At 33.9% G+C, this 20,122-nt stretch overlaps 3 protein-coding genes across 3 annotated transcripts; 2 read left to right on the top strand and 1 right to left on the bottom strand.

Moving 5' to 3' along the window:
• The first annotated feature begins 981 nt into the window (after window positions 1–981).
• Window positions 982–11,760, top strand: LOC105276019 (cadherin-23). Its single transcript, XM_011333330.3, has 18 exons — window positions 982–2,027; window positions 3,400–3,510; window positions 5,834–6,120; window positions 6,503–6,595; window positions 6,702–6,809; window positions 6,981–7,082; window positions 7,598–7,723; window positions 7,974–8,168; window positions 8,254–8,341; window positions 8,745–8,854; window positions 8,936–9,082; window positions 9,270–9,384; window positions 9,461–9,530; window positions 9,665–9,775; window positions 9,861–10,034; window positions 10,121–10,374; window positions 10,655–10,926; window positions 11,045–11,760. Exons 2-18 carry the CDS (start codon window positions 3,444–3,446, stop codon window positions 11,132–11,134), a joined length of 2,409 nt encoding a protein of 802 aa, XP_011331632.1. The 5' UTR covers window positions 982–2,027; window positions 3,400–3,443; the 3' UTR covers window positions 11,135–11,760.
• Window positions 11,761–13,955: 2,195 nt separating this feature from the next.
• LOC105276307 (dromaiocalcin-1) lies at window positions 13,956–16,175 on the top strand. Its single transcript, XM_026972162.1, has 4 exons — window positions 13,956–14,252; window positions 14,360–14,464; window positions 14,710–15,001; window positions 15,553–16,175. The coding sequence occupies exons 1-4, from the start codon at window positions 14,165–14,167 to the stop codon at window positions 15,710–15,712; spliced, it is 645 nt and encodes a 214-aa protein (XP_026827963.1). The 5' UTR covers window positions 13,956–14,164; the 3' UTR covers window positions 15,713–16,175.
• LOC105276009 (nicotinamidase) lies at window positions 15,769–19,429 on the bottom strand. The gene is made up of 4 exons (XM_011333312.3): window positions 18,543–19,429; window positions 17,250–17,511; window positions 16,808–16,954; window positions 15,769–16,712 (listed from the first exon to the last, which is right to left on the bottom strand). The coding sequence occupies exons 1-4, from the start codon at window positions 18,779–18,781 to the stop codon at window positions 16,350–16,352; spliced, it is 1,011 nt and encodes a 336-aa protein (XP_011331614.1). The 5' UTR covers window positions 18,782–19,429; the 3' UTR covers window positions 15,769–16,349.
• Window positions 19,430–20,122: the final 693 nt, after the last annotated feature.

Below are 20,122 nucleotides of genomic sequence, written 5' to 3'. Positions count from 1 at the left end.
CTTTGACGATCAAGTAACTGTTTCATAAAATGGAGCAGTTTGTTACATGAAATTACCGCAAATTACTCCATTTGCATTAGAACGGTTTGAAGACACTTATGACGATTGAGTACTTGCTCACTTGAAAATGCACTTAAGAAATTGCACGTCCCGATGACCAACACCGTTAGCGAGTCCTAGGTGAATCGTGCAGTAATAGCAGAAACTGATTCAAAATGGAGAGGACTTGAGATGTTTATTAACTGTGCAAGCACCATGCATAATAAAAGTCGTTCCCTCCATGCGGGGCACGGGGGAGCAACGCAATTTCACAGACCGATGATCCGCGAGGGACGCTTTGCGATGCCATGAGCGAAGCACGGCGCGTCGCAACGCGGGTCTCGTTCCACTTGCCCTCAATTATTTCTCACGACATTGAATCGCGGACATCAGGAGGAACGTGATGTTCGACTACACTGTCGAAAAAGATCGCGTGTTTCCGCACAGTTGTTCGCCGTTGCGCGATTATGCGATTGTAGCTCGTAATTTCGTACTCTCGTACACTCGTTATGCTTGTTATTGAGAAGTTAAGAAGGAGATAAATGTAAAACGGCTTAATATTGTGCCAGGTCAGGGAGTTTCAATGAAAATTATTATTCGTAGAATGCCGCTAGCCAGTAGTTATGCCGCTTTAGTTGGACACTGCTAATTAATTGACAATCTTTAGATAAGTTTCTTTGTTAGAATCATTATTTTGTTGCTGAAACATTGAGCTTGATCGTTTGTTAAACAAGCAGGTATCATGAGAAGATTTTTCCTTCTTTAAAAATATATATTAAATTTATATAATATAATATAAAATCCATAGGTATAAGAGCATTCTTTTTTATATGAAATATTTTATATTTTTCTATTAATTTACAATTTAATTTAATATAATATAATTTAAAATAATCACCTATGTTTACGTATTATTATATATTTTTATTCTTTATTCGTTTATCTTCAATTTTTATACCTTTCTACTTTCTATTTTTAGAAGGGCCTTTATTGAGGGTATGTTCAAGAGAACTTTGGAGGAAACGTCTTCAAGGCCGGAAGTTCTTGCACTCCCATGCTCCGGTAAGGTCGACGCGAGACTCTGAAGGGTCCCAAAGATAGGGGTCACTTATGGATGCATTCGTTCGAGCACACGCATATTCCGTCCGTTCCCCCATATGAAAGCAAACACCTGTCCGCGGTAGGGTTCAGACGTTTCTGTTGGTCGTCGCGGTCCCCCCTTCCTGACAAGGGGGAGCCAGCCAACTTCCCGAGTGCCGCTGGACTGCCTTACTCAACGGCTCCGTTTTGCAGTAAAGAGTTCTATATCCCTACAGCGCGGTCGTAGCTAAGTTTGATCCGATAGATCCAGGTCGATCATGATAATGTACGGAGTGTAAAGTGCAACGTATACGGTGCATTATAGCAAGTATAGTCAGAGACAGATTCTCTACTAGAATATTATAATATCAAAGATAAAATTACAAATACCACGTCAACAAAAGAAAAACTTGAGGAACTTTAAAAAATAAAAATAGATCTTTAGAATTGTGAAAAATTAAGCAATGTTCTAAAAATGAATTTTAATTTACCTCAAAATATGATGATCAAGAAATAAATCGTAAATAAAAGATTTGTCAGTATTGCAAATTCTTTGCAGAGATAATAAAATCATATTCGCATTAATAAAATTTCGTTGAACAAGAGTTGACTAATATATTTATATTTATGACATAAAGTTTAAGAATTTTGTGCTACATTGTGAGTGTGAATAAGTGAGTTAAGGGTGACGCCGATCGATAAAGGCTATTGAGAGTGTAAGTCGTTTACGCTTTTCGTTGTAAAGGACGGTGACTAATTGAGTGTGTGTGAATCGAGAGAAGATTAACAATCTAATGGATTTATGGCGCTAATAAAAAACTGGTGTTGCGAGAAGGATCTTTCGGTTTCGTGAACGAAGTCAAACCGTACATATATGGACAAAGGGCTTCTTTCAGGTGCATTTTGTGGTAAATATCATCCATAATATTAATTCCTGAAATTTTTAAAAAATAATTTATAAAAAGAGGAGAATTAATTATAACAGGACAATTATTTATCGCGATAATGGATTATTACAATAAGGAATGTTTCTTAAACGGAAAAATTAATAATTATTATTTGGTTAGTATTTCGTTTTTTATTTTACTGCAACTTGTGTATTAGCATCGACAGAAACACACTTTTAAATAAAGTATCGAGCCATTTCTATCCTACAAAACCAACCAATACTTTTATACAGTTATCTGTTGGAGCTGAGGCCGGAGGCCTTTACGCCGGTTGCCCATCGCGTTGCGTTCAATTTACGGTCCGTGAATTTAAGCAGCACCGCGCCCCACATAGCCAAAGTATCCGGCTGATATTTTCTACAATGAATTTGTTGAAATAGACGAGCTGTTTGCACGGGAGGCGCGAACGTGAATTGCCAGGTGTTTCTCTCCAGTGATGAATCGCGAATCACCATAGTCCTTATGATGCGTAGTCCTACATAATTACAGTTCCACGTAATAAAGAAGTTTCTCTGCATGCTTTCTAACCACGCGTTATGCCCGTGTTGCAGACACGTTTCGTCGTCGGACGAGGTGGTAGTCCGACCGCTTGTCCAGCGCTTTTATGTTCTTGCTCGTCCACTAATCTGATGACAAACGCGATTACACGTTACCAACAAATTGTTACGTTTAGCGACGCGTCCTTGTATCATCTTGTTGAAACGTGTCAGGGAAAATCTGATCACGACGTTTTCTTGGATGAGAGAGTAGACGAGATAAGAGCAATATTCATGGCATGTGTTGATGCTTTCTATTTTCCGCCAAATATTTTCGATACTTTCAATTTGGTGAAACTTATTTCCCTTAAAATTCTCGTAATGCTAATCAAAACTAATTTTCATATCAAACATGTTACATAGGTACTATAGTTATGTACAAGAAATATTAAATTACTTAATAAGTATGCGGAATGATTACAAAAGTATAATTAATGATTACAATTACTGATACAAAATCGAATTGGTCAAAGATATTTATTATTAGTTTCAAATTCATTGCAAAAACGTCCGCGTTTAAAATTTACGATATCTCTCTTCGCGAGGTGAAACATTCCTTGACGAAAACCAATAAAGTCTTAACGATACCGAGAAACCGACTTGCGAACGCAGGAAATGTTATTTCTACAGATACAGATAAATCGAAATATCTTCTGGGAAACTTCGTTCCCACGGCCTGCGAAAGCAATTAAAAACAACTTTGTCAGTTGCGCAAATACGATACATCGCATCTCCGGCGTTCTCATTTTTCTCCCTCTCATGTTTTCCATTAGCAATTTTCTGCTTCCTTTTCGCAGATGCATCGGACGGAGGAATCGGTGGACGATGATCTTGTATTGCCATGGGACGAAACGTATTGAGGATCTTATTGCTCCTCTGTTGCATGCTGCAGACATACGTCGGACAACGTAAGTTTACTTACACCACGTGTACGTACAATTTCCTCTTCATGCGATCATGTGCCCCTTGTATTGCGTATCTCGCATCCATTTGTAGAAATTTATAAAGCGAACGATGATTTAAGAGCAAGAATATTTATTGTACACTTGAGGAAAGTATTTCAGGATTTCAAAACAACTTTTTTCTGTTTATTTCCGCTTTCAGAAATGAAATTTTTTTATTTCATTTCTGCGTTTTCTCCCTTTTCTGAATTAAACGGACATTGCCCCTTCGAGTACGATATTGTTCAATCAGTCGCACGAACAATCATTTGCCGATGTTTCCGCACTATTGCCAGCAAAGTCCTCGTCTATGATAGGAAAGAAGTTTGCGAAAGACAGCGCTGTAATGCTGCGCCGCCGACGATACGTCATGGTTTCGCGACCGGAACTCCGCTCCAAGGAAGCGCGCATATCTACCCCCTCGCATACGCGTTAAACAGCCCGCACGTATTCGTCTACGCATCCGATACATGTCCTTCTAGCATCCGAATTCCCGTCGATCAACCGGGAAGAACGAGTGATCATCGAATGATATGTTTAACTAGGCCTTTGTTTTATGATTACAATCAAAATCTGATATTGATTTGAAGAGAATCAGGTTTTTAATAGTGCACTTAATTCTGGGCAGCACGATCTTTTCCATTGTTGCGTAGCACTAACACGGAAGTGTATAATTCATTACTTATTCGATTAACAGTACATTAACTAACTGTTCTTTAGGAATTTTCATCTTTTAGAAATAACTTCTTTTTTAAAGTAAAAAAGAAGATATTATGCAGTAATTAGATTTGCAAAATTCTTCAATTTTAACAATGTCTATATCTAGAAATAGGTCGAAATATTTTTTTAATATTTATAATATTTATTGTATATATATATATATATATATATATATATATTTGTACACACACATACGCGTGCATGTATGCACACACACATAATTTTATTTCCACAAATGTTATATAACCTTTTTACAGATAAATTATTCATTTCGATGTTTTATAATTTAATATAATTAGAAACAATGTTCTCGTTTTTTGCACATTTCTGTTATGCTCTAGATTACGTCAAGTTTACAGTAAACTTAACTGCGTTACGTCGTAGTGAGCGTGGAATGCACGTATTTGCGCAGAACCGTTTACAGTCATTAAAAACACCTGCAATTAATAATAACTAGACAGCGCGTATTACGAGTAAGCGAGTACTAACAACGCAAGCATTATCTAACTAAGTCCTGCGCGTGTAAAACAGTCGTTACAAATTGTGATAGACGAGATTTAAATCCTTGCGTATCACTTGTGCCTGAAATCACAAAACTATGTATATACTCGCCTCTCGTTGTTAATAATCTAGTTAATATTAAAATGATATAAAATAATAATAAAATTGTTAATAATAAAATAATAGAAAATAATAGAAAACGATATAAAATAATTGCATTACACAGTATACTATCTAATTTAGAAGAAGTAAAATGAGCACAGAAATGTTTGATAATTTTAGTTTTACTTTTAACAAGCTAGCTGAAATTGAATATCTGTTAGTATCTATATGCATGTGTATATTCTATATTTTCAATAACTTGATCTTTTAACAATGACTATGCTTCCACATTCCACACAAGATCAAATAATGTTAAAAATTAATTTCATAATTTTTTAAAGCGATCAATCCTGTATATCGTTATGATGAAAGTTTAAACAGAGTTTCTCGCGAGATCATTGTCCCACGGCCCTTTCATCAACGCTACGATCCGATATGTTTGTGCAGCCCACTGAAAACCGGTTGTCCAATTTCGACCGGAAACTCCAGTAACCCCAACCGCACTTATGCGATATACCTATCGCGAGTGACCACTTTTTCAAGCAACACAGGCATTTGTTCCGAACAACAGCTTTTTTCAACAGCGGTTTTAGGTTTTTTCAACAGCGTCAAATTGTAGAGAGAAAAAGGAGTAACAATAAAAGTATAACAAATGTCAAAAATATCACATGGGTAAAAAGGAAATTTGAAACAAAACTGAAAGCATGATATTATCAGTATAGATGATACGTTTATGATAAATGATGAGGTAGTTTTCGGCCGCCATGCTAACCTACCATTAATTTTAAGCTGCTTTCTACAAAGTACACAGATATATAATTTGCATTTAAATTTGCAATACTGTTGATGGCAAAATGACTTCTCCATGTCTTCTCTCCTCGTTTTAGGAAGCACAACTCCGTTTACTCGAGCAACATTTAATTCCCGGTTCAACGCACAACTTTATGCATACTAATGACTTTTCCAGTAACTCGAGACACGCGATGCTTCCTGGAGAACGGAGCCACCGCGGCGCATCTCTTTGTCAGCGAAGACCTACCTGTCGGCGATACCGTAGGAATCCTCGGGGTGCGGGGTGATCCCAGTTTGCAGGGTGACATCGAGCTGAGTCTGCAAGAGCATGACAGTCCCGTCACGTTTTCGTCGTATTCAAAAAATTTGACTCTCATCAGACCGCTCGACAAAGAGGGTGTCGAAGGACCAGCCAGCGTCTTCATCAACGTCATCTGCGAAAGAAAGCACACCTTGGACCCGGTGAGATAATCCTATGACAGAAGTGTATTTGATATTGAAAGAGAAATGTCTCTTATATACATTAACATCTTCTTTCTTTTATTCAAGTTTTATCGAAGATTTTAGATTTACTGAAGATTTAAAAGATAATTCAAAAATCTCTTTGTGTTTTTCTTCTTCATTTTTCTTTCATTCACAAACTTTTTGATTAAAGTTTCGTACAGATATATTCTTTTAATAAAGATACCGAGCAAACATTAATTCTATCTAAAGAGTCTTACGGCATAATTCTATTAATATCAAAAAATGTTGAATTTATTTACTATTTACTTTTATTGAACGAGATATTGTGATTTAAATTTTATTCTTACTTCTCTTAAACAATTGTCTCTTATATTTAAAGGGATTCGTTATACCAGTGAACATTCGCGTAACCGATGCGAATGACAACACGCCGCAATTTGTGAATGCACCTTATGTACTGAATATTTCTGAGGTAAGAAGAAGAAGAAGGAAACAATTTTCCTTATTTTCATATTTTAATATTACGCGTTTCTTTGATTTTATTAATTATGATTTTAACGTGAACGTAAATATTTCAGGTTACCGTTATCGGCACGAGAGTTTTACAAGGAGTCCGAGCTATCGATGCTGATCAACCAGGACCATTTTCCACTGTGCAATATACAGTTCTACCAGGACCTCATTCGGTAAACTTTATAAAGATTTACATAATTAATTTTCTTATTATGCCGATTATTTTGTGTTTGCATTTGTATTATTTGTGCCGTTATAACTTTTTTTTAGAAATAATCATTTCATCTTTTATGCTGTCTATTAAGTGTTTATGAATTAAAAGCATAATTTTTATTTTTTTATAGGATTATTTTGTCTTCCTAAATGCCTTGGAGGGAAATCTTGTCCTAAGGAAATTGTTGGATTATGAAACTCTTACCAATTTCTCTGTTGACATCCGTGCCCAGGTAAGATTAATTGTATTATTTAAAAACATGAAATTCATCATTAAAACGCACATAGTACGTAATTTTCGAATTTCTTATCATTTAAAAAATTTCATAGATTACATTGTGCCAAAGCTAATATATTTAAAACACCTACTGCTTATTAAAAAATTTCTTTTAAATACAAAAGACGAAATTCAGTTAAACAAAATTCTTGAGTAGAAATACTGCTTTTTGTACAATACAACCTATAAGGTTTGTAAAACGATGAAGGAGTTCAATGTTGCGAAATACCGGCAAATGGATCGCGTCAGGTTTAAATAAATTGATTGAACGACCGATGCGTATCGAAACGCAACGCTGAGCAAGTGAAGAATATGAAGAATCTTAAAGCTTCCTGTAATCAGTTCTCACGCTTATAGTTATACTCTAATAATAAGGAAACAAGAATACTTTCTCTCGTCAATATCATAATATATTTTTCATAATAACGTTAACTTTTAATGATAATTTAATGAGAAATCTTATTTTTACAGGATCAAGGTGATCCGCCACGATCATCAACGACGACATTATACGTCAATGTTATCGACGCCGACGATCAGAATCCAGCTTTCTTAAACGATCAATATAAAGTTACCGTACCTCGTTACATAAAAGGAGTAAGATTATAATTTATTTTCTTGATATTGACATTTATTTCAAATTTGATCTGATTCAAAAAGATACGAACTTTAAAGCATATTAAAGTATTTATTATTAGATTTAATTATTGATTTATATTTTAATGAAATAATTAAATATTATTTATAAGTAGGAAAAGTAATACAGAAGATGATATTTATGAGTAGAAATTAACATAGAAAAAATTTCGGAATTTAGTGTAAATTAATTCAATTTATTAATTCTCAGAGGAAAACATTAAAAGTGACACCTGCTGCGATAAAAGCCGTCGATCAAGATGTTGGCATAAATGCGCCAGTTCGATACACAATTCAAGGAGGGATCTTACCTTTCCTGGACTTGAACTTCGAGACTGGTGAAATCGTCATGATACGATCGTTGCAGGATCATGAATTAATATCGCCAGCGACTATTGTCATTAAAGTAAGGATAGTATTAACAGAAAATTTTCTTCAATTTAGCCTTTTAATAAGTAGAAAGATATGATAACGATAATATCATTAAATAGGCTACCCAAGTCGATAATCCGGACAGATATGCTCTTGCCACCGTTGTTGTATCGCGAGAAGATGCGTACGCAGTTGGTCCAACAGCAGGTAAATATATTTTATAAATAAATATTACATATATAAGAGTCATACAAAAATTTTATCAGTCTATAAATTGAGTTAATATAATATCATTAACGCGTACATTTATTATTTATTTATTATGCTCATAATTAGTTATTAATTATTAAAATATCATTACTCAATTATTAAAATAAATGAGCTCACAAACATGCATGCTATTAAACAGTTGAGGTTCATCAGTAATATCCTTCATTTTATATATATTCATATATCCTTCGTCAAAATTTGAATTATACATCCGTTTTTTCATACACGAAAATCAAATATAAAAATAATGCTGGATAGAGTCGACTTATCGATTTTGAACAAATAAATCTTGCATATAGATACAAATCAGTCAAAATAATCTTTATTTTCTGGATGCTAGGTGGCCGATTGCCCGTAAAATTCGTATCAAAAGATCATCAAACGAGTGTACCGGAGGACACGCCACCCGGTAGCGTTCTTTTAACAACAGGAGTCAATAAGGCTGATTCGGTAAGTAATACAAGAATTTGTTAGCGATAAGAATAAGAAATAAATCGCGATGTAGCAGCGTAGTATAGCTTTTGATCGCAGAATTTAAGATTCTGGCTGATGGGCGCGCTGGAAGACTTGGAGAGATTCTCGATCACCAACTCTGGCGAATTGATCCTCAAAGGCAACCTGGATTACGAACGACGGATCCAACACAGCTTCTTAGTTCATGTTACAGACGGATATCACGTACGTACATTATTTTCATTATATTAAGTCGTTATATTAATTATATTAATAATAATTAATATATAATATATTAATATTAATTAATCTCATCACGTCTTGTTTCTACACGACAAAGAATCTTAGTGTTAGAATGGTGCAGCCTAGTACGGAAGAAACTTGTTAAGGAATTTATAATAAATTTTTTCAGAATGATACATCACGCGTGAACGTTTCGGTTGAGGATGTGAACGAATGGGAACCTCGGTTCCGGCATCCCCGATATGAATTTCACGCTCATTCCGCGAGAGAAGGCTCCGTCATCGGTAAGACTTTCTTTCTTTGCGTTAAACATCAAGCTAATATCTGTTGCTCTACATTCGCAAAATGTGTACTTTTTAGGAAAGTTGGAGGCAGCTGATGGCGACAGAGGCGATAAAGTCAGCTTGTCTCTTAGAGGACCAGATGCTAGGTATAAATTCTATTCTGCAAATAAGATAGGAAATAATAAGATAATAATAAAGATAATAATAAGATAGGAGGTTCAGTTCTTTACGGAATAATTATCATCATTATTTTCAACGACTGCATAAATTTCTCTTTTAGATCTTTCGAGATTAGAGATAACGGGGAATTGGTACTGAGATCGCCAGGTCCGTTTAACGGGTCTCTGGCTCGGTTGGTTGCCGTAGCTTCCGACACCGGAAAGCCGCCCAGGTATCTATGCGTTTCTCTGCGATTATATCGTTAATGATTATTCCAGATATTAATCTCTACATTTCTACGTCTCTTATTATTCTAGGTCCAGCATGATTCCGGTGATCGTCCATATACCAAACAGCGGCACGTTGCCGATCGCCGCGAGAGCCGCACCCGCTTGGCTCGGCAGCAGCGTGCTGTTGGTCGCTATTTTCGCTGCGGTTTTGGGTCTGCTCGGGGTTGTTATACTCATTCTCATCCTTTACATTTACAAGCAGTGAGTAAATGACTCAAATGAAACAATTTGTACGAATTTATGACAGTCTGAAATATATATATATACAACTCCTTTTTTTCCTGAAGCAAAAGGCCAAAGAGCGGTGGATCAGTCAGTTCCGTGGGAACAGGATATCGCGAGAAATCACCAGTGCCTTCAGCCCTGAGCCCGACGCCGCAGGTGTTAGGCGCCAATGTTCTCCAGGACGCATTGGAAATACCACGAAATCGACATCACGACAGCGACGATAATGAGACCGATAATACCGATGGCCGTAACAACATCGACAATCCTGTCTTTGGGGAATCCAACGAGAGCTCATATGGTGCTACGATCAAAAGTACGCTCCGATAAATATAGATAGTCAATCATAAGTATTCATCATAAGTATTTTCTGAAAAAAATACTTGAGTATATTGTTCTTGAGAATCGAATTTATCGCATCTTAAACTCAAGGGAAACTTGAAGAATTTTTTCAAAAGCAATATAATCACGTTTTTAGACATTGTTATTTTATTTTAACTATCTAATTGGAAATTAAACTAATGAAAGTTACATTCAAGTCAAACTTGTCAAAAATCCATAACGTTGAAACACTTAATTTTTATCTAATATTTCAGGTATAGCATCAGCGAGGCAATTACCATTGTACGCCAGGCACAAAGTGGCGCCTGCCCCGAATCCGCCAGCCTTGTCAGCCACCTCAAACATCCCGAACATCGGCGGACTAGTACAAAATATGAACGATTTGAGTGCTAGGACCAATCTGGACGCTGGATCCCACAATTCCTCCAATTATTCGGGAGATCCTCCAGACTCTCTGGCACCGGCGTGGCCTACTAGTTCAGCCATACCGAGAATTAAGAAGCTATCCTGGGACGACGACGACAGGGTAATTGTTTCGCAAATAAATCAATAAACTCATTTTAAAAAAGCAGATCGGATTACAAAAATTAGATAAATTCACCCATTCCATCGAAGATAAACGAGATGCATTTATCGGTTTTCAGACCGTGGACAGCGTCGAGGTAGCGGCAGAAACGCGAACCGGAGACAATCAAGCTGGCAACGAGAGACTAAATCTCACAGTGTATTTTTAACAATCGATTATTTTGTGAATGCAACGAATCCCCCCGTCTCGTCAGCGGAAGACGACTTCTTCGCCCACAGCTCAATTCAATAAAGTCTCGTTTGATGCTGGAATTCTGTGAATGAACGTTAGATGCATCGCAATGCGCGACGTGACCTTACACACGTATTCGGTCCACGAAACATCTGTGTTATCCTGTGCAACATAGCGTTAACTTGCGTCATTCTGAGCAGATTATGTTCGTTATCCGCTCGTTGCGACATCGGCCTTCAAATTGTAGGAAGTAATTATCGGAAATTGCTGAAACCGAACAATAGGAATGTTGCGAAAAAAACGAATAAATTGAGTAGAATTTACTTAAATACTAAGATGAAAAGAAGAAAAGAAGATACCAAGAGCCGAGAAACAATGTCAGCTATGGAACAGCCGGTAAACATTTTACCGGCAACTAGGAAAACATAATGAAGTATTTTTTGTAATTATATTATCAATACATATTGAGACTCTCATATAGTTACCGTATATTTTATTTCCTCGTTAAAACTAATAAGTGACATTTCATTTTAACATATCGAATATCACATTGTTATTTTATATACTATTTAAATTATTGTATCAATACAAATCTGTAAATTGCTAGCCTTGTTTTAACAAAATTATTCATTATTTAAGCTAGTGCAATATAATTGCCATGAAGACGAACGCTTAAAACGCAAGGAAATAAATGCAACTGACATAAATGATGTTATCGTGAGAAAATATAATGATTGGTCGCATAAATGCCTCTATCATTAAATCGTCGATAAAATCATAGTGTTTGCACTTTGTTGAAGTCACTGATACATTGAGAAAACTATGTCAGTAGGTCGATCCTCACGAGTATTTGCACCGAGTAAACGAATAAATATACGCTTTATTCACGCGAAACTTAAAAATCCATTTCTCGCGGAAAAATAACGTAATTATAACCACAATTATGTGCAATTAGGAGTAAACCGTAACAAATTTCGATCTTCCCTTGATATCGGCAATATCTCTTATTTCTCATTTTTTCTAACAAGTACATTTTTTAATCTAAATTAAAATAACTTTAATAATAATAATTGTATATCAGAAATATTTTTATACAAATTATATTTAATTGTAAAATTATTAAATATGTCGTCAAACAAATCACCAAATCAATTTTAAATGCCCGCACTAAAATTTTAATAATTAATGTACAACTGATATACCTATACAATAATTGATGTATATGTGTATACACAAAAAGAGAAATAGTAAATTGAATATATGTAATTTATATTTATTATTACGAGAACATGAAGGATCATACATTTTGAATGACCATATTTTAATGTTTCATCGATGTGTCTTATATGATACTTTATTACGTAAAATGCATTTCTTTCGACATGCGGTGAATGGAACTGTCATCGTGACCAGTGGCTGATCAAATCCGAGGTGTGTTCACCAAAGAAAGTGACTCGACATCTAAGGAGGGGAGAAAGTGACCCAGACCAGAGAGGTCTAGGCTATGACTCTGGAGTCGTTCTTGAATCTTTTCCTCTCAGTCGTCCATGACGTTCGATCGGCGTGAAGTACTTGTGATACAATATCAGAAGCCTGTTTCATGCAGACCACGTGTGAGTGAAGTTTCTATATATAAATCTTAAGGTAATTCTATTGGAAGATACATATGCATTGGAAAAAGATTTGTTTTGCTATTTTTCATTTTAGCAAAAATCGTGGTGTTTATATGTAAATTGTACAAACGTAAAATACAAATATATCTGTATCACTACATAAATGAAAAATTTAATCATCATGAAAGCTTAAAATTTATTATTTTTAATGAATAAAAAAAGTAAATAATTAATTAATTAATTTGTTATCATAATATATATATATATATATATATATTGTATATTTAATATATACATGCATATACGATATTTTTAATTCCAAATTATTCTATTTTTACATTTCTTATATTTCTTTATGTGAACATAATATAGAATCGGATGCAAACGAATGTGTAAATAAGTGAAAAATTGCGGGCATTTATGAACGCGGTTAATATAAAAATATGATTTGGAAGCAATATAATCTTAGTAATAATGATGGAGAAAAATAGTAAAACATTTGATACTCTTGATATGACTCGCTTTACGATTGAGAAAAATTAAAGTAGAATATATAGAGAACCTTACTTTTTCTTAATCACGAAGCAAATCGTATCAAAGGTACAAAATTTTTTACTACTAAAATTATATTGTTTGCAAATTATATTTGCAGATATAATTATATTGCTATCCAGCCTCGTACGTTCAAGAATGCATATCGAGATTTTCCACTCGTTTGCACACTCGTTTGCATCCGGGTGCTTACTATTTCAACATACCGCCACGAACTTTCCTGGAGAAAGTCAGAGATACCGCGAACATCATTTCAAGCAAAAAAACGGCACACCTTTATCTCGTTTGCTTTACATTTCGCGGAGATTAAACGCCGATTTTTCAGTTCATGTATCTGCGATGATCTTACGAATTTCTTTTACGCTATTTCTTCCTCGATCCTAGACTCACGATGACGAGCAAAATAGCTGTGGAATTATCTTCTTCAACGCTTGTCATGTTGATAGCGATCATGAACGTGGTATTTGGTACGTATAACAATAATTTTTATTGTATTTTTAACAATAATTTATTAATAATTACACATTGCATTAACAAAATATTAATAAAATTAATAAAAATATATTTATTTATTTATTTTATAAATATTAATAAAATTAATAAAAATATATATATATTTATTCTTTTATTATTTTATATTTTTATTCTTTTATTGTTTCATGCTTTTATATATATAATATTATATATTACACATACACTTATTATCACTCTTATTGTTAGCTGTTTCGTCATCAACAACACAGCTAGATTCATCGGCAGTCATAGTGAATCATGGTCCATGGGCAGAAGTTCTTGAAAATTGGATCACTATTCAATCCAACAACTCTCGTGCATCACGTGCGATGAAAATTGGTGATAAAACTGTGACAGTATCGACCAAGATCTCCTCAAATAAAAGAGACGTTTCTGAAACAGATCTCTATCTACTTGGTTTGTAAAAAATCTTATAAAAAGCTCTCCAACATTATAATGTATAAGTAATGACAACAAAATTATTATAAATTAAAGATTCATGAATTTTAAATAATAATTTACAGGTGCCATCGAGAAACTAGTGTACAGAGTAGATTATTTAGAAAAACGAGTAAGACGAGCAGAGGAATTATTGTATTACGTCATTGCTGGAAACAATAAAATGAAAGGTAGATTATTTTCGGTATTTATAAAATTATTGACTTTGATATGAAAAATTAGCAATGTAAATAATTAATTACTCAATGCTTATTCTTCTACATTACATTTACTATTTAAAAATAATTAATTAATTAATTAATTTTTTTTAATAATTAATTAAGCATTACAGAGACAAAAAGCCATTATTTTTCATTTATCTACTTAACAATTTAATTCGTATCGTTTTTGTCCATTATCATTGTTGCTTCTTCAGAACCTTGTCCTGCCAATTATACGCGAATGGGCCAAAACTGCTATCACTTCAGTAATCGTGATTTTAACTGGAAGTCATCGGCCAGTCTTTGTCGTGGAATGGGCGGTCATTTAGTCGAGTTCGATTCCATTGAAGAGAGTCAGGATGTAATTGCCGGGTTAATGTCAGACTCCAACTTGAAAGGCAAAAATTTCTGGACAGGAGGTTTAAATCCAGGACTCTTATGGATCTGGGCCAGCAGTGCCAGACCAGTTCATCAAGACACTAAACAGTCCGTCATTGGCGAGGGCAGGTTAGTATCAATTATCTTTTACAAGATATATTTTTAGATACAGATATTAATATAAAATATAAAAATACGAAATATAAAAAAATGAAAAAGTGCAAATATAAAAATATGAACTTTTATACACTTTTATACATTATAAGATTAATTATTAATTAATAATAATTATTTTTCACTGTGCATGTTCATATAAAATTAATTATAGCTATCTTCCATAAATAGATAACATAATTCCGTAATTAGAAATTATATATTATATCTATAAGCTAGAATTTTTATTATCAAGATTTCATAAATTTTTGAAGGCTATATATTTACGATTGAACACGTTATGTTACTTTAAAATATTCTCTGGGTTAAAAACTAGTTAATCATCAAGTGTTTGTAATATTCCTTGGAATTTATGAATGAATAACTTATTAATGAATAAAGTAGGGAGTAAGCAGCATATATTATAATAATTTTAGACTTTTATATAATCTTCGAATAAAATTTCATGCTATTAGTCTCTGTCATGCTCAAGTAACACTTACGTTAAAAAATGTTTTGAATTTCAGATGCTTAAAATTAACTTACAATGCATCGTCAAAAATTTATTCGTACAGAGGTGAGGATTGTGGTTTGCGACAAAGGTATATCTGCGAATTGACCGTTGACGACGAATCGGCAAACAAAATCGAAAGGACGGCGCGATTATTGATTGATAAGGATAATTAATCGATTACTTTAACAGCGGATGCCGGTAGGGCAACAATAATGACACAAAACTTTTTGTAAATATAAATTTTTTTAGTAATTTATATAAATCTTATTAGAGTAATTTAAGTACAATCGTATTTGTATTCCATAGGATAATATTATGTACACTATATGCATGTGTACTAATTGTAAGATCTTACCGATTAAGAAAAATACATCTAAAGTTTCTATAAGGAAAAGATTCAATAATGTTAATAAATCTAAATTAACAATTCACGCAAAACGTAAAGATTGTTGAGAGAAATTAATTTCTATGATATGTATAAGCTTCATATTCATACGTGTAAGCTTTACAATTATTTTTAAGTAATGCTACGATTTCAAATTCCTGTTTATATAAAACATTATACTACACAACGAAGAGAGAAATTGCTTCAAAATACCTTGTTTCGTGTAATTTAACGCATCTAAAACTTAAAAATACAAAAAAAATACTAAAACTAGTACTTGACAACAAAAGCGAGGAAATTATCGTTTACAAAATGATTTCCCTATCTATTGTTAACATATAATCTTTAAATAAAGTTTTCACCAACGTCCGCACAGATACCATATTTTCAGAGACATTTATACAGAATTCTACAAAAGATTTTGTTCAAATCATCGTCTTCGCGGCATTATGTGCCATCACCAGACTACGCTTGCCTTCATTCACCATAGACAGAACATTATAGCTGCATGTCACCAAGCCACCATTCTTCTTAATTAAACTTTTGGCAGCCTTTACATCATCGGCTTTTACACCGCGACAGCAGTCGTCGATGACAGCCAATCGATAGCCTAATCGCAGGCCATCCAGGCATGTCTCTTTCACGCATACGTCATAGGCGATGCCACAAACGTACAAGTGCGTGGCACCTATTGCTAGCAAAATTTTTTCCACCTGCGAAGTGTCATCCACATCCTTCTCCTTGAATGCTGAATATGCATCCTTGTCTGGATGCTGACCCTTATATACCTAAAGCAGCATTCAAACAGAGATGCTCTAAATTTCTTAATATTACACGTATAAAGTATTTAGAATAAAATTGTATTTAAAATTCAATCTATTACCTTCTCGGAAGAAGGTACAACGTGAAGATCTTTGTGCAATTCAGCACCCCAAGTATTCATAACGCAATGCTTTGGCCAAAGCTTCTGTGTCACATGAGGTTCCGAGAAAACGACAGTGTCAAAGACTTTCGCCGATTTCTTAGTGACCTATTTCGGATTATAACAAGAGATTTATTAAGTTATTATTTTTAAAAAATCGACGTAATACATGATTATATATTCACATTGTATAATACACATTTATATATTATATATAATTTATATTATTCAAATTATTTGTACTTTATTAAGTGTGTATAACTAAAATTCAAAAACTAAGATTAAATTTTTTGCAGTCGTTATTTTTTATTACAAAAATCATTTTATTTTCCATATTATTAGAAATGATTTTATTAAATTATTTTATTTACTATCAACCAGGATTTGTGAATCTCGTAAATACCTTAGATTCTGAATGAACCTCGCGTTTTCCTAAATTTTCGAAAAAGCTGATATGATCCTCGGGATGCCAATCGAGTGAATATATCACTTTGTCCCATCGCCCATATTTCAAAAGTCGATTTATCGGTTTTATCACTTCTGCCCCGTCCTGTCCATACTCGCATTTTCGAAGAGCCAATGTGCCATCAATGAAATCATTTTGCACGTCAACAATCAGCAGTACGTTCACCGGATTTACGGTCGCGTTTATCCATTCGTGACATCTATAATGGCAATTTGCTCATTGTAAAGATAAAAATGCGAGATTCACTTAATTATTTATTTAAATTCATTCTTATTTAACTCTTATTCTTTATGTACGGAAATATATTATATATGCATATACATATATCGTACCTTATAAAAATTATATAAAAATATTTTTAATTTTATAAAAATTTATAAGAACAATGATAAAAATAAAAATATTCTAGGAAAATTCTATTAGATAATAAACTTTACACGAAAAAATATTAGCGCTATCGCTTACTAGAGTAATTCACATATATTACTTTATCAGTATGCATAATAATTTATAGTACAACATGCACAATGTAAAATATTATTATATAATAGCGATGCGCAAATAAGGATTTTATGTATCGTTATAAATTTTACTAAACATTTTACTAAAACCTATATATATTTTTAGAAGTTTTGTTCTATTTTTAATTTAGGCTTATCTTTTTGCTACGAGTGTGTCGATTAGATCAATATCAAATACCTTTATTGTATATTCTAGCAATGAGCACTTTTGTTGCGTTTCATCTTTTTACAGACTGTTGTTTATTCCAGACAAATTTAAAAATTTTTCTTGAACAAAAAAGAGAGAATAAGATTCTATATAACAATATGTTAATATAAAACATTAACAACTCTGTCGAGAACTAAAACTTAGATTGAAAAGTGAAATTCAAGAGACTTAAACGAACGCAAGAAGAGATCATTAATATCAAAAGTAGCCGTTCTTAAATAAATTCCTTAAATTTAATACATAAAACTATTACTATTCCTCCCATAAGCCATTTTCATAAAATATTAAATAAACCTTTTTAAAATAAAATTATAAGTCGAACTTTTACAATTTCCCACTCACCACTCATGCATGCGTAAAAATATATGTAAAATAAATGTTCGATTTAGAAACAATTTCTTTTCTATTCTTTCTTCCTCATCTTGATTGTCTTAAAATAATTTAATTTTTACAAATAAATAATTTACTGCGCCCTGCGCGTAATAATGTCAAGTAACTCACCTATGCAATTCTTCTTCGTTCAGTGCGCCGTCTGCGTTTGCGTCGAATAGCTCGAAGACCTCGCGTACCCTCCATTCGTGCTCCCCGACCTCGTCCGTGCCGAACAGTTGGGCACACAGCGCTTCGAATTGCTTGTAGTCGAGCGACTCGTTCATCACATCGACGCCGGCTCCCGACAGGATCGCCATCAGAGATTCCTTCCGAGTGCCGTTGTTCATCAGCTGTGCCACGTGCGGCATGCCGCCCGACGCTCCGCGTTATTTCCGCCCGCTGCGGTCGAACCACGACTGCCTCGTCACCACGACAGAGGATCGATTGTCGTTTCGTTCGTTCGTTCGTTTGTAAGCAGGTAGTCAGTAATTGCGTGGGTCACGCTACGGCCGTGCTATTACGTGGACGCACACATAGCTAACATAATAATAGCATTATAAATATTTATTGGGAATATTGAGTAAGAGAGAATATTCTTGCCTTGCATTTTGCAAATTTGTGCTTTGTCGATTGTAAATATCACTCGAAATTCCCAAAACTCTAATGCTCTTTACTGTTACTGGTTTAGTAGACGATGCTTTTCTATGCGACGTTGCCGCGGAACAATTACGGTCTCGTAAACATACACGAAAGGACTCGTCGGACAAAATTTCTATCTGCTTCTCAGACAAAAGCTTTACCAAACCGTCCGCTTGTTTTCAAATATTTTGTGTGCCCTCTGTGAACTTTCTCATTAATTGTTTGTATAGATGATTCATCGAATAATCAATCTGCATTCAATTAATCCGTGGATTCGTTTCTCTTTTTTGTGTTGATTAAAAGAATTAAATGAAAATTAAAAGAATTAATAATTATGGTAAAATATTATTTAAAACTTAATGCTATATCCTGCATTGAAAATAAATAGTTCACTTAAATCAGTAATTATTATCGAATATTTAATACTAGATAAATTAGTCCAATGATACTTTTCCAACAAGTGCGAGTAAAGTATTTTTACATTTTATATATTTATTCATATGTTATATCCCCCTCTCCTCCCCAATATCTTTGCATATACAATATTCTGAATAATTTTCAAGAAGGCATACTTAAATATAATTTTTTCCACACGCTTTCATAAAAATCTGTTTGTATAAAAGCAGAATGTAATGTTAATAATGTTGAAATTTTTTTCGTAATTGTGCAAAATATGTTTTATCCATACAAGAACACACACACATACATACATGTATGTGTATATACATCTTTTCGAAGAAAACTTGAGATCATGCACGTTCTTACATCACGTAATAAATTATAACCAATTTATCACTCACTTATACGCAGAAAAAGAAGCATTATTTCTCTCACGACGTGAGACGATGATGTCACACAGGTACAATGTTTCTTCTGCCAAACGAACGCAATTTATATTGTCCGCCCTGCCTCTATCTGATGGTATATATTTACAAATGACGAACCGTCATCGTTGTAGAAGCTATCCGATCTCTCATTGAATTTGAAAGCGACGTCAGACAATACATCGTCACGCATGAAAGAGCTCGCACAAGAGTTCACCGATTTAATTCGCTACGTGCGAAAAATTA

Source organism: Ooceraea biroi, chromosome 9, assembly GCF_003672135.1.
Source record: "Ooceraea biroi isolate clonal line C1 chromosome 9, Obir_v5.4, whole genome shotgun sequence".
NCBI lineage: Eukaryota > Metazoa > Arthropoda > Insecta > Hymenoptera > Formicidae > Ooceraea > Ooceraea biroi.
The sequence above is the reverse complement of the archived record's forward strand: the minus strand, read 5'-3'. Positions and strand labels throughout refer to the sequence as shown.

Excerpts from the sequence above, each read along its gene's own strand:
- LOC105276019 (XM_011333330.3), top strand. The coding sequence starts at position 3,444 with ATGGGACGAAACGTATTGAGGATCTTATTGCTCCTCTGTTGCATGCTG. Across the intron at positions 8,342-8,744 it reads CGCAGTTGGTCCAACAGCAG|GTGGCCGATTGCCCGTAAAA; the intron begins GTAAATATATTT and ends TCTGGATGCTAG. Across the intron at positions 10,375-10,654 it reads ATATGGTGCTACGATCAAAA|GTATAGCATCAGCGAGGCAA; the intron begins GTACGCTCCGAT and ends CTAATATTTCAG.
- LOC105276307 (XM_026972162.1), top strand. The coding sequence starts at position 14,165 with ATGAAAATTGGTGATAAAACTGTGACAGTATCGACCAAGATCTCCTCA. Across the intron at positions 14,253-14,359 it reads AACAGATCTCTATCTACTTG|GTGCCATCGAGAAACTAGTG; the intron begins GTTTGTAAAAAA and ends AATAATTTACAG. Across the intron at positions 14,465-14,709 it reads TGGAAACAATAAAATGAAAG|AACCTTGTCCTGCCAATTAT; the intron begins GTAGATTATTTT and ends TTGCTTCTTCAG.
- LOC105276009 (XM_011333312.3), bottom strand. The coding sequence starts at position 18,781 with ATGCCGCACGTGGCACAGCTGATGAACAACGGCACTCGGAAGGAATCT. Across the intron at positions 17,512-18,542 it reads AACGAAGAAGAATTGCATAG|ATGTCACGAATGGATAAACG; the intron begins GTGAGTTACTTG and ends TTGCCATTATAG. Across the intron at positions 16,955-17,249 it reads AGGTTCATTCAGAATCTAAG|GTCACTAAGAAATCGGCGAA; the intron begins GTATTTACGAGA and ends AATCCGAAATAG.